This window comes from Impatiens glandulifera, chromosome 1, assembly GCF_907164915.1.
Source record: "Impatiens glandulifera chromosome 1, dImpGla2.1, whole genome shotgun sequence".
NCBI classification, from domain to species: Eukaryota; Viridiplantae; Streptophyta; class Magnoliopsida; order Ericales; family Balsaminaceae; genus Impatiens; species Impatiens glandulifera.
Window position 1 is genome coordinate 85,511,695 of NC_061862.1, and position 15,786 is coordinate 85,527,480.

Here is a 15,786-nt window from a genome sequence, read left to right on the forward strand (position 1 = left end):
TTTTAAATCTTTTTTACTACATCAAACTCAAATCTTCAAAATCAACACTATTTAAGATTTTTTTTATATAATTCAACATTTATTTTAAGCACTCTGCTAAACAAGCTTTGAGACAAAGTTGGCAAAATTAAATAAGTCCTAGCTATGATAAAACACACGGCATTTCGGTTAGGAAGCAAACACAATATTACTATGGTAGAGAGGCAGTTGCATTTGAATTCTAAGATATGCATTACAAGTATTGCAATTTTTAAAGTTTTACAGGGGAGTACCTATTGAATTAAGAAATAAAAATAAAATTGGGAAAAATAATGTCGTCGTGAACTCTAGTACAGTTTGTTATGAAGAAAATAGACTACAAATAATTTCAAGTAAATCATTATACTACACAACTCAAAATCAAAAAATATTTATGAAAATGTCTATAATTATCAACTAGTCTCGTTATAAACAATCTATATATATTTATTATTAGACATCACAATATTTGTTTACATTGCTCATTAATATTATGCCACAAAAGGCCTAACAGACACAAAATGAAAGATATACAATAATTTCATTCAAATGATCATAAATTAGCCTCCTCTTTCAACTAATGAAATCCGATGATCATCATTAACTAGTCTTTTCCCTAAAATCTTCATCTTCAAGTCATCAATATAATGCTGATAAACATATGAAACAAAACCCCAAACTGCCAACACCAAAGAAACCACTTTCACTCCATCCATTTTATCATGAAAAACAAAAACCGCCATCACCGGAATTATTGGCAAACCGAGTGTGCCTATCACATTCGAGAACAATGAAGACACCTCAAAGATCAGTCCAACCGATCCGACCACGAACAATTGCCAACAAAGCGCGGTAAAAACCAAGGTCAACACATACCCAACCTTCCCCATCTCAAACTCAACAATTTCCTTCCCAAACAACTTCCATTCCCCACTAACGAAAACCCCTACGGTCACCACAGACGTCGCGATCAACGATTGGTAAACGATCATTTCAATCATCACGTTAAAACTCGCCTTCTTGAGAATCTTCCGGCAAGAGAACTGCATCATGGAGAGCCACAACGCGCTACCGGCTGACCCTCCTACGGTTGACAAGAACCCGATAATGTATTTCCCTCTCGAGACATGATTTGACGCGGACGTGTCCGGTTGGAAAATGAGAAGAACGGAGGACAGGGTTAGGAGGATGAGGGAATTGACAATGAAAGGTGTGATCTTTTGAGAGTTTAAGAAGAAGGAGAAAAAAGTGTTGAATCCCAATTGGGTGGCGGAAATGAGAGAGTAAGTTGAAACGGGTAGATAAGCCAACCCAATGGAAAATAGCATGCAATAAGAAGCAATCAATATCCCAAGGCAAACATAAAGCGATATTTTGACCGCAAAAGTTTGTTGTGGTGGCGGTGGCGTTAATGGGGTTGAAGTTGAATGAATTTGGAATTTAATGAAGAGAAAAGGGATAAGAATAGGAAACCCACTAGTTTGAACCAATGTTGCGATCCATTTGCTGTGACCGCCTTTTTCAAAGTATAATCTCCCAAGAAGGACGGCGATTACTTGTCCGACAAGGACCAAGATTGTATATATGGCCATCCTTAGCCACCATACATAATTAATGGATCCTTCAAACGGGGACGACGACGTTTTAGTATCATCCTGCACTGTTAAGAGTAAGATATTCTAGAGTTGTTAGACCAAAGTTTCTTCTCTGTTCTGCATAATTATCTGGTTTCATCTTTGTTTATATTATTTTCAAAAACTAGGTTTTTGGGTTGTTTTTTTGCATGGTACATGGTATAAAAAGGAAATAGTAAAAGATTAATTAATCCGAGAAATAATAATATGTACGAAACCTGTAATTTGTGATTGATCAACAGCTTTATCCATGACAATACTTGGTGGAGAGAGAGATATTAGACTAATAATGTGTCTTCTGTCTTGTGTATATATATTAAGAGGGGGAGAATCTTATGGCTGGTTTGTTTTTCATTTAATATATTTTTTCATTGTCCCTTTTTTTATTTGATTCCTCTTTTTATTGTTATATATAATCTTCTAACAAAAAAAAATAATTATAATAAATTGGCTTGCCACACTCACAACCGAGATAACATTATAACAAGACAGAACAAATAAAACTTGAAGTAATAATGAAGCTCTATCAATGGGGAATTTGAGTAAATGACCTCAAAGATGAGGTTATTTGAGCCGGTGGCAAAATATAATTTTAATTGCGTTCGTGATCTTTTTTTTTTTGACGGAATTGCCTTTTTCGCGAAACGTGAAAGGGCTTCGTGTTTCGCGAAGCCCTATTTTTTATATAAATACTTAAAATTTTTCATTTCGTCATTTTCTTTCTCTCTCTTCCCTCTCTTCTCTCTCTTCTCGCGACGGCACGGCGGCGACGGAACCACGGCGAAACCCTAAACCTAAACGAACACATTATACAGATCGACGACGAAAACACGTTCTAATATCAGGTGATTGGATCGATTTATGTTTTATTTTCATTATATTAATCTTCAAACCTAAACCATGAGTTTTCTTATTATTCATCTTATTGTTCATCGTGGTTGTTCATTTTGTCGATGATGAAGTTGATATTGCTCTGATTCGGTTCCGTTTCAGGGAAGATTCATTTGATTCTTGTGACTTCACGTTTCGCTAAGTGCTTAGCGTTTCGCTAAGTGCTTAACATTTCGCTAAGTGCTTAGTGTTTCGTCAAGAAAGCAGATAGACTAAAAGGTACTTTATATGAATATGAAACTCTGTGATAGTGAAAGTAATCGCCATTAGAGAAGTGAATCAATCCAATTTACTCCACTTGGATTAATGTTCTTTTGAATCATGTATCTTTAATCCTGTAACTGGAACGAATTCTTCATTTGTCAAAAATGGCGACTCAAAAATTCTTCACAACTGTAAAGAATCTCTTTCCCACAAACTCTACTTACAACCCAGAAGAGATTGCGAATCTCATCTCCAAGATCCTTGTAAATTCCATTCCTTCAGCACCTCTCCAGATTAGACAATCTCTTGTTTCAAGTCTCAATCCCCAAGTAACCCATCTTGCTCTTTCAAACCCTAATGTCCCAACTCGTTCTTGCTTAACCTTCTTCAATTACCTTCAAAGAAAACCGTCTCTGATTGTGCAAAGGTGTTGATATGAGTTTGGTGAGTTATACTGCAATGATTTCGGGTTTGTCTAAGGTGGGAAGATCGCATGAGGCATTTGAATTGTTTGATGAGATGAAAGAAGCTGGTTTTGTTCCTGATGATATTGTGTATTCTTCACTTGTGGGAAGTCTTCATGGGGGTGATTAGATTTTTATTTGAATTATTGAATCTTCATGCTAATGATGTTGTTCATTATTAGTTTGTTAGTTGAATAGAATAGAGAGGTTCTTCTTATTTGTGTTGTTTAATCTTTCAACTATTGTAGAGAACCAAATCTTAAACTTTCAATCAATTTTTATAACAAAATATTGGTAACACATCTTATGAATTATGATGAATGGACCTTGGTTGGGTAAGAATACAAACTGATCCGAGCTATCTAACTATCCAATCTGAATTGAACATTTGATCCTTTGGTTCAAGTCCGTGATGGCTTGGATTCGATTCCATATTTAAGACATTCATGATGGAGTATAATCGAAATCTGAAAAAAAAATCACACCTTTTTTGAATAGTTTTTATAAGAACATTACTTCAAATATGGGGTTCACTTACATAAATTTGAATCTTGAAATGCCTCTTTAGATCTTGTTTTTATCTTAACAGTATAAAGAACTAGAACTTCACTTCTATTAATGAATAAAAGAGCTCTGCATAAATGAAATTGTACCAATAACAAACAGTCTTATCAAACATATTATTCTTTTTTACCATATGAACTAAAAAATTACAATTACAACTGTGAACTACATATTATATATTTTCATATATACAAAATCTATTACCAATTAAAAAACAAACTTTTGAAAAGATTACTATATTTTTTCCCAGTAACCGAAATGGGAATAAGTAAAAACTAGCCTCTCCAATTAGTCTAGAATCCTTTCCTATATGACCAAGTTAGCATAGGCATCAAGTCCTTGGCTTCTCCCATTTTTCTTTAGCTTCTTGAAAGGAATAATATTTTACTGGAAGGCGGATCGTTCTAGAGTGCTGGAAAATCGCCTTACTAATGGATTGCCTTATCCACCAGTATGCATAAGTAGCAAACTTGCAACCAGCTTGAGGCTTGAATTTCTCAACACTTTTCAGAAGACCCATGCTCCCTTCCTGCAACAAAAGACTCAGTTTAAATTGGCAAAAACTCCCACGCAAAAATGCCTTTCAAACTTCTTTTTTCTTATTGAGATGTATGCACATATGTATGTGAGTGTGTGGTGTGGGTCGTGAAATTTTGGTATACTTTTGTCTAAAGTTTACATTTGTTATGTTTCCCAAAATCACAAAAATTTGGATTATGATCCTGAAATAATCTTAGTAAACTGAAGCAAAAAATCACATTATAATGTGTATTAGATTCCAAAGAATATCTTATACCAAAAAAATAAAAAATCATTTCCAATTTTAAGATTTGCCAATTTTTCAATTAGACCGTGATGGAGACAAAATAATAGTTTTCAAATAGGCTAAATAATTTATTCAAGTTTTGCTTGTACCTATAACAAATCATGAAGTTTGAGACCATGATTTTGATATTGTTTAGCGATGTGAACCACCATCCGTAGATTGGCAGATATTAGCCTCTCCTTACTTTTGTTACAGAAATTAAGCCGCGACTTCAATTCCCTAGATGTGGCCTCCGCCCATTCAACAAGTGTTGGTTCGCAACCGAACTATGTGTGAAGTCTAGTTTTCACTTCTTCTAGTTCATTAGATTCTGCCAAAATTCAACAAACAATACCGCATTAATACATATTTTTATTAGAAATACATGCGGTTATGAATGAAAATGAATGGCTTGAGAAATTATCTGATTGTTGGGAACAATATGCAGTTAGGATTGAAACTTGAATACCTGTATTTGATCAAAGAAGTCGTCTTCCTCTTTTCGAGTCAAAAGTTGCTTAGTTTCGAGTCAAAAGTTGTTGTATTTGATGCACGGGTTTTTCTTGAATTCTCATTCAATGGGTTGGAAATTTCCCCAATTGTAACATTATATTTTGACCCATTCTCATAAATAAGCACTTAGCGAAACGCTAAGCATTTAGCGAAACTTCCCTGAAACATAACCCATATGATCTGAGATTATCTGCAAATATCATCAACGACATAAATATTAACCAAAAATATGAACCAATATGATATGAACGAACCAAATAACAAATATGAAACAATAATAACAAATAAGAACAAAAGGGTTTGAGAATATGAAACAATATGAACCAAAATAGGTTTAGGGTTAGGGTTTGAAAGAAATGAAGATCGTGTAAATCGATTTAGGTTTAGTGTTTGAAAAAAATGAAGATCGTGCAAATCGATTTAGGTTAGACCGCCGCCTCGCCGCCCCTGCCTCCGTCGCCGCCGCAGTGAAAGAGAGAACAAAAGAAAATGAGAGAGAAAGAAAATGAAAAAAATGAAAAAAATAGATTATTTATACTAAACCTAATTCACTTAGCGAAACGCTAAGTCCCTTAGCGTTTTGCTACAAGGGTAATTTTGTCAAAAAAAAATAAAAAGACCATGAACGCAATTAAATTTATAATTTACCACCAGGTCAAATAACCTCATCTTTGAGGTCATTTCTTCAAATTTCCCCCGTCAATGATACTTTAAACTCAATCTTGTTTACAAATAATATATATTTAAAAGATATTATTATATTATTGTGAAATATTATTATTTTTTTATAATTTATATATATATATATATATAATAATGCTTAATTTTAAAAGTTTTTGAATTGTCGGGTCGAAAACTGTGGTTAAATATATATGAGGGTAAACTAATACTTTAGTCGGGTCGTGGGTTGACCCTTCCACCCATAAATTTGAAAAATTAAATAAAATTGTGATATACATAATTTTGAACCTGCAACCTCATCATATAAGTTTACCATTTTAATCAATTAGGTTAATACCACTTTATATTTTAAAATTAATTTCAAAATTGATGAACGTATAATATTTCTAATAATATAATTTCAACATTTTAAATAATTAAACTAATAATATTTTAAATTCGTTTATTAATTTATTATATATATATAATTGTTAGTCATATAAAATATATATACAATTTTCTCAAATCATATTCCCACATTATAATTAAACAAAATTAAAAATATTATATCTTCTAATTTATTTTTCAATATATATATATATATATATATATAATAAAGTATATAACACTTTATATATTATTTTGAAATTTTTATAAATTATTTTATATTTTACATAATTATAAAATTTCTACTATTAATTTATATATATATATATATAAAAAAGGTGTAAGCGGTTCGATTGGCCGGTTTATATACCAAAATGAGCTTCAAATTATTGAGTCAATTTTCTAAATTTTAAATCATCAGTAAGTCGATTTAAACGGTTAAAAAATCGGTTTGGTCGGTTTAATTCATTGATAAATTTATTAAAATATATTAAATATGTATATCACTAAAAAACGAGACATATTTTCATGTATACGAATAAATATAATATTATATATAAGATCCGGTAACATAATTTATGAATTACTAGCATAATTTTTAAAATAGAAATTTATTATACTATAGATTTATTTTTTTACTATACATCACACTAAAAATAGTCAACCATTTTAAAATTAATTTTGTTTGATAATAATAATTAATATTTTTTATAATTTACAAACAAGTATTTAATTTTATAATATTCTCATATAATTATTAGTTTAGTTGGAGCATTTTTATTGTAGTCGAATCGTTGAGATTGATTTAATAAAAATGAAACCATAATGAATTTGGTTTAGTTTGAACGATTTTGTCGATTTATTTACCCTTAGATAATGTTTGGTATGTGGTACTAATTATATATGTATAAGTTATAGAGAGGTATAAATTGTATGAGGTATTAGGAGGTACAAATTATATAAGTTATTAGTGTTTAGTTAGAAATTTAAAGTAGGTATAAATTATATATGTTTTATAATTTTGTGTTTGATTGGTGGTATAAAAAAATATTAAGAAGTGTAAAAGATTATTTTATTCTTATATTTATATTAATTATTCTTAATTTAATTTTATTAAAATTAATAAAAAGAAAATTAATTTTAAAATTTATATATTATTATAAATATTTGTATATTTATAATAAATATTAATTGTTTTTATTAAATAAAATAATAATAATAATAATTTTATAAAATAATATTTGAAATTAGAATGTATAATTATAAATAATTTCAAAAATAGATTATATAGATATAAGTTGTATTAAATAATAATAATAATGTTTAGTTATAGTTTATTATTATTATTTTTTAAAATATAATAAATAAATTAAAATTTAAATATATTTATATTTTTAATTAACATTATTTATTTTTTTAAATAAGTATTATTTAATTATGTAAAATTAACTCATTTAAATTTTTATACTTAAAATAATATAATTTTTCCACGTAGATAAAATATATATTAAATTAAAAAATCAAATAAAAATATATAATTACACATTTATTATTATTATTATTTAAATTAGAAAATTAAACACATTTAAATATAAATAAATATTTAATTATAGTTTATTATTATCATTATTTTCTAAATTATTATATAGAAATTAAAATTTTTATAATTTTATAAAATTAAAAGATAAAAAAAGAATATTAAAAGTTATAAAGGAGATTATACATCTTTCAACACATGTGAATAGGTAATATGTTATACTACCTCTCCAAGGTTTAAAATTATACCTATTGTATACATAAATATTAATCAATCAAACATTTAATGTAATTTACTATAGATAAGTTATATTATATCTACGGTCTTCTATAATACCAAACATATTTTTAATATATATTAATGTAGTTTTTTCAAATCATATATAATATAAAAAAAATTATATCACTCATTATAATTATAAAAAAATACTTATTTTTTTATCTTTATTCATTTATTTCTCAATCTATAATATAAATTATATAAATTAATATTTTATGCTCATAATTATTTATAGAAAAATGATATGAAAAAAGAATTTAAAAATGAGACGGATAGAGAATCATGTAGGCTGAAAAATAAAAATAAAATATTTATCTGCTCATTTTACACTTTTTCCTTTTGTTTAATTAATAACTTTATTTATATATATATATATATATATTATGAAACTTTTATAAATTATTTTATATTTGTATCATATTTTATATAATTAAAAATAAAAAATAGAATACATCAATTTTATCCATTTTCTATCTCCATTCATTATTTCTCTTTCATCTTCTTACTAATTTTTAAATATATATTTATATATTTTTGATGAGTTAATTAATTTATATATTTTAAGAATATGTATATATAATATTTAACTTTAAATTACAGGGTTCTTGCACCACAACTTATAACCGATTTTGTGAGAGCAACGAGTTATATGATTAATTTTTGAGTTGTTTCATTCATAAATTTGAAACAAATAAATTTAAAAAATAAGATTAAAATAATATATAAATTTGAAATCTAATAATATAAGTACAATCTTTTAAGAAATTATACTAATATAACTTATATATTCTAAATTCTAACATTAAGTTTGATAAACGTTCGATAATATATAATATGCTGCCGATACCGGAGCTCCTTACCGACGTTCGCTTACTTAGTCAACTCGGGAATCAGCTAGACCGCCTTTCTCTTTCAAATATGTATTTTATGAATTAGATGACACATTATTTTATATTAATAACATTATATTTTATTTTTTTAATTTATTTATTTTTATTATTATATAGGGTAAATACTTACTTTTGTTTAGATTTTTTGAATTTTAATGTGAGTCTTTTAGTCAATATACCAATTAACAATATATAAATTAACCCGTTTTAACATACAAAATATATCTATATATTTTGGTGAGTTAATTAATTAATTTATATATTTTTAAAATATATAATAATAGGGGAATAAATAAATATATATAATAATGTTTAAACTTAAATTATCATGTTCTCGCATTACAACGCAGAATATGTTTTGTGAGAGTAACATATCGATTTGTTAATTCACGGATTGACCCGTTCATAAAATTTGAAGCGATTAAATTTAAAAAATAAGATTAAAACTATATATAAAACATGAAATCTAACATTATAATTACAACCATTTAACAAACTAAGTTAATAAAACTTTATATTTTAAATTTAAAATCAAGTTTAATAAATGTGCCACATTACGTTTATATAATTTTAAAATTTTTGTATTAATTTTTATAATTTGTTTTGAAGACCTGAACCGTATATTATGAATTATTTTGTAAATTAGATAACACATTATTTTACATTTATAGCATTATATTTTAATTACTTTATTTTTAGTAATAGATGTTAAATGCTCATTTTTGTTTTGAATCTTGTTGTGAGTGTAAATGAGTATGGATAACGTGTTAGTTAATATAAAATTAATTCGTTGGTTAAAAATTACATACAAAATATGTATATGCATACACAAAATTATAAATTGAATCCAACAATCACAAATGGTTTAGTGGTTAAAGTGTTCACATATTATATTTGAAACTAGAGTTTGAATCTCAACTAATGCAAATGATGATTTGAATTGAGAGTGGGTGTTAATAATGTATACTTGAAGGAGAAGGTATGATAGTATATGTGAGTGCGAATTTAAGAGAATGCTGGTCAAAATTGAAACGGGGGCGTCTTCTCTCTCGTTGATACCTAATCCAATATTTCATTTTTTTCTCACTTTATATCTCGCTTTCACTTCCATAACTCTTTCGACCTCATGGAAAACTATGGCAAACAATTTTTGGAAGGACGAAACAGTTCTACGATATGTAGTTCGTAACATTAATGTAAGGTTTTGTAAGGTCCTCGGTTGTATCACGTCTACGACGCGAGCCGATCAAAGGTATATGGATATCAGTTGCGACGTCAACATATAATGGTGGGATTTGTTGAAGTTTCTCTACAATTATATCTATCATGTGTACACAATTAGGAATGGACTTCGGATACGGCGTTTGAACGATTTGTTTTAATTTCGTTACAATTTAGAATTATAAGCATTTTTTATGATGCGTATATATATTATAAATTATAAATTGAATTTAACAATCACAAGTTGTCTAGCGATTAAAGTGTTCACATATCATATTTGAAACGAGACCTAACTTAATAGGTAGTTGCGAACTTCAACTTTGATTAAATAAATATAAAATTATTTTCTAAAGATAAATTGTTATGATTTTTTTATTTTGTTTATACAATATAAAAGATTTTATTTATATTAACACAAAAATAAACTAGAGAAAGAATTATAATTCTAATTTTACAAGACATTTTTTAAAATAATTTATGCACCTCAAATATAATATTTTAATATTTACAAGGTAAACATGCAAACTGTTTGAACAATATTTATTTGTATTTGAAAGGCAGCACAAATTAACAATCTTTGTTAATATTATTTTAAAATAATATATTTATTAGAAATACATAAGATATTGTGCTTCTTAATAATAAAAATTATTTGAATTAATAATATCAATTATTAAAAAATTATTATATATATGAATGATGTAATTTTTTTATTTTAAAATATTTTAAAATAGATAGGTGGATATTATAATATTTGTAATTTTGTATTACTTAATATTAGAGAATAATATTTTTTTATCGTCACATATTAATTATAAACAATTAAAAATATTATATGTGTTATGATTTTATTTTCAATTTTCATATTTTATTTGTTAATGTAAACTTATTTATTTAAACATTAATTTTATAATCTGTTTATTTTAATTGTATACTATAATATATTTTACTTATATAAAATTAATTTTACAAGCATATTTAATGTTTGTTTGTAATTTATACATATAAATATAAATTTTGATATTTTTTTATTAAAATTATTTTGTTTATACTTTTATATTTATTTAAAAAATTATAATTACTTCATATAATTGTATTTTTTAGATAAATATAATATAATATTGAAAAATAGTTTAACATTTATATTGAAACTTTTGCGACAAATGATCTACACCCTTTTTTTTAACTGTTTTTTAAAAAATAATTATGGTAGATTATGTGTTTTTTTTACACTAGGAGAATAAGGGTTATTAGCGACGATAAAGTTATACCATGGCGGATAAATATTATTAGCGACGGTGACCAAAGAACCGTGATTGATAAAAAATATTAGCGACGACGAAGTTACACCGTGGTTGATAATTATTATCCGCCACGGTTTTCGTTGTCAACGTCGTTGCTAAAATTCAAGTTTTCCCATCATTTTTTAAAAGACTATCAACGACGACAATATTATCATGATGTGGCTCAAATGATGAAATTAACAAAGAAATTGATTAAGATGATCGTATTGACCTTATTAACGATTTGTATTCAACCCTTGAAGTCTCACATAATGAACGCGCGGTTGACAACTCAGATTAATGATCCGTTTGTAATGGCAAGTCAAGCATAACATGTTTTTTACGTTATGGATATGACATTTAGACATGGATGGAAAATTGTCACAAAGATAAATCATCATTATTCGAACATATAGACAAGTTTTATTTGTGTCAAATAGGATGACCTATTTAAAATTTTAACTTTATTTTTCTTGCATATATCATGACACCTAAACGGGCTACAAAACGAGCCTTTTCGAGATATTTAGACGAGCTCCGAGGGACTGAATGATCCAAATTCCACCATTACCGATGTGTATGTCACCTCGGAGGAGGATTCCCCATTCTCGAGACTACAGGTAGTTAATTATAACTTATACGTGATATTTAAATGATTATATAAATTTTAACAGATATCGTTTCACTGCTATTTTGCAGGGTCTTCATCAAGGATGAGAGGTTGGGGGAAAAACAAAAACACTCTTTTCAAGATACTGCTAACTGAGCAGAAGATGCGCTTAGAGTTCAAAGAGATGGATGGAAAGCCCACTTGCGATAACGACACCTACTGGTCGAGGCATATTAGCACCATTTTCCGGGATCCCACGGTGGTTCCACATCGTCTAATAAATTGGTCTGATCTGTTACATGCCTAGTTAGACCATATATGGCGGTCCATCTCCGATATTTTTTAACATGTTATCTTATAATTTGATAGTTCTAAAATTTGTTGTATTTTGCAGGATCCTTTCGAGTCTTCGCCCCATCACATTGACATCTACAGAGCTAGAACAATGACACATGTGAAGAAAACATGGGATAGGTGGAGATATAAGAACAAAAGGGACTACACCCAACAACATGATGGCAATGAGGAGATAATAAGATTAAACTCTCCTACTGAATTTGACCACGATGATTGTAATTATCTCCTTGACCATCACTACTTTACGATTGCATTTCAGGTATAATTGTCATTTTTAATTCATTATATATTTAATCGACTATTAACTAACAATTATAACTATCTTATAATTGCAGAAAAAAGTACGACCAATTCCAGTAATATAGCAAAAGTCGTATACACCCACCACACCAATAACAAACCATTTTCACAAGTGAAGCAACAAATGATAAGTTTTAGTAAAAGTATTAAATTTTAATAATATCTAACATATGATATGTATGTTATTTATACATGACAGGAATATTGGACACACCCCTAATTATGCAGAGTTCTTCCTACATACTCATACCAGGAGAGCAACCGTTGAGGATCTAACTCTCATGGCTTCTCCGCATGTTTAGCAGGCCATCGTAAGTTTTAATCTTATCTATCGTTTTAGTTTGCATGTCTAAGTTTAAAATTACTAACAGTGTTGTAATTTATTATGATGCGCGAGCGGCTTGAAGCAAACCCTGATATGACATCGTTTGAAGTATCTGAGACTACTTTTGGAGCACAAGGACACGGGAGGGTGACCAGGATGAGATCTGGAGTACGTCCAACGCACTTCAGAGCGGATCAACGGGGAAGATCATCCTTGAGCGTCAACAGTGCACGGGTGTCATAACGTTAAGAGACGTAGGCACTGCGCGAGGAGAACAGGACCCTGTGAGATGAAGTGGCGCAGCAAGGACGTGTGATAGATGGAGGAGATGTGCACACAGCAAGGACGTGAGATGGAAGATATTTGCGCACAACTGAAATAGTAGGTGCACACACAACAAGACACTCTACAGGAATAAATGCGCGCACAACAAAAGGCTCTACAGGCGCTTATGTCTAGGATGTCCCCTCCTCCCCCGATCAGTAGTACATTGATTGACATTTTGTATTAATACGATTTGAGATTTTTATAATTTAGAATTTATTTTTATTTATGAATGATCTTTTTTTGTTAATAGTAGTAGAAAAAAATATGAAACAGGTTTAATATGAATAAAAAATGTGTCAAAAACCCGAGAGTATTAGGGGAATGCCAAAGTTGATCATTAACAATATCAGCGACGGTATTAGGGAAATGTCGTCGTTGATAACTAACAATAAGAGAATTTGAAATGTGCCAAAAAACCCAAGAGTAAGGACTATCAGCGATGGCGAAAGAGGAAATGTCGTCGCTATTAAATTAAATAAAAACGATGGCATAGGCATAATGTCATCGCTATTAGTCAATACATAAGCGACGTCGTAAGCACAATGCCGTTGCTATTAGTCAAAACATAATCGACGGCTTAAGTAATATGCCATCGCTATTATTTAAAATTATTAGTGACGGAATTCCCCATTCGCCATCACTGATATTTATTTATCAACGTCGGCCTTAGTTAATACATAAGCGACGGCGTAAGCACAATGTTAGTGACGGAATTTCTCATTAACCGTGACTGATATTTTAATTATCAACGTCGAGAAAAGTCATTGTCTTAACGACAAACTTTTTAGCGATGAATAGCGACGGTTTTGTTCGCGTGACGCTAATATTCATTAGCGACGGCAAAATGACTTTTAGCGACAGTTTTGTTCGCCGACCCAAATATATGTTAGTGACAGATGTAACATTTTCCACTAGTGTTATTTGTGCAACCTCATGTACAATACTTAGTAAATTGTAATATAAATATCTTCTAAACATGTTTCTTAATGAGAATTCAAACAAAATCATCAACAAATGATAGAGACATTTGAAGCTCGTTTGATGTAAGATTTTTTAGATAAAATTTAAGTTTAAGAAGAAAAGTTAGTTTGATGTTTGAAAATTATTTTTTTAAAGTTATTTTACTAAATATGTTTAGTATTTAATAATCTAACATCATAAAAAAATTAATATTAAAGTTTATAAATTAAATGATTAAATAATTAGTTGGAAAAAAAATATCAAATGATAAAAAACGATTATTTATATATAATTATTTGACTATTTAATTTAAAAAGAAGTGGACAATTGGATCAGTTTGGTCATTAGACGCTTCTCCGCATGTCAATATTAAAATAAATAAATAAAAGTGCAACAAATAAGGCGTTTCTTCCAAATAGGCTAAATTACATATATGCTAAGATCCCATACAAGTTAAGTAGGAAATTAAACCAAACTTTTTGTCATTGCTTGTATTATTAAAAATAACACTTTCTTATCAAAGGAGAAAAATAATTAATAGATTCATGAAATCCTTTGATTTAAGCTTATCTAATCCAGTTTATATTAATATATATAATATTAGGCAAAATAAAAAGTAAGTACAAGTTTATATAACTTATATGATTCAATTATATATTTTTGTTACTTATTAAATATATATATATACTTATATTTAAGTTAATATAATTTTATTACTCGAATTTAGTACCTATTCGACTCGGTAGAAGGCTCATTCGTTAGTTTTTAAAGAGTCAAGCTTGTTTAGGGTTTAAGGTTAGAATGGATTAAGTTGATAAGTTAAAAATGCAATATGATCTCTATTTGATTTGGTAACATAATTTGTAATTTCGACCGTTAGGTGTCTTTTGGAATCAAAGCAGACTAACTACCAAACTAGAATATGAATTGGTTGGGGGGGATTTATTTTCAAATTGTGTTCATTTTCATGGGTGAGTTGATGTTGGACATATGATAATGTTGATAATAGACTAATTAGGCCTCCTACCTAGCTACTCCCCCTAGTCTTTGTTTTTGTCTTTAGAGATTACTACCTAATTTATAAAGGGTCCCACAACACCTTCTCTATTATTTTTAATTAAATTGATGATTAGCACCCAAAATAAATGTTTATAACTGAAAACTATGATAGTGGGTGTCGTTAAAAAATAATAATAATAAAAACAATTTTGATGGCCTTTGGTTATAGAGAATGGCCACAGCCTGCTCACTTAATAATGTTAAGGGATTCATTATTCTCAGTTTTTGTGGTTCTTCTCTTTAATCTATTTATAATTCATTTATTCTTCTTCTATCTACCAAACAAGATTCACTATAATATATTACTGACATTAGTCTGTTATAAATCAACCCTAATATTATAATAAGTTTTAAACACTTTTTGTCCAAGACTAACCAAAATATCTTGTTTAGTAATAGGAAAGTTATTAATGGTTGTGTAGTAAAAAAGGATATGAGAAATTGAAAATGGATTCTTCATATAATTGACCAGTTTTGAAAGAAAAGTATAATATGTGA

The 15,786-nt window shown here is 28.4% G+C and overlaps 1 protein-coding gene across 1 annotated transcript; it reads right to left on the bottom strand.

Annotated features, from left to right (window-relative positions):
- Positions 1-578: 578 nt before the first annotated feature.
- Positions 579-1,904, bottom strand: LOC124935024 (probable purine permease 10). Its single transcript, XM_047475492.1, has 2 exons — positions 1,871-1,904; positions 579-1,678 (listed from the first exon to the last, which is right to left on the bottom strand). Exons 1-2 carry the CDS (start codon positions 1,902-1,904, stop codon positions 579-581), a joined length of 1,134 nt encoding a protein of 377 aa, XP_047331448.1.
- Between the last annotated feature and the right edge of the window lie 13,882 nt (positions 1,905-15,786).

Coding starts and splice junctions, on each gene's coding strand:
- LOC124935024 (XM_047475492.1), bottom strand. CDS start 1,904: ATGGATAAAGCTGTTGATCAATCACAAATTACAG. Junction 1,679..1,870: donor TGATCAATCACAAATTACAG/GTTTCGTACATA, acceptor TACTCTTAACAG/TGCAGGATGATACTAAAACG.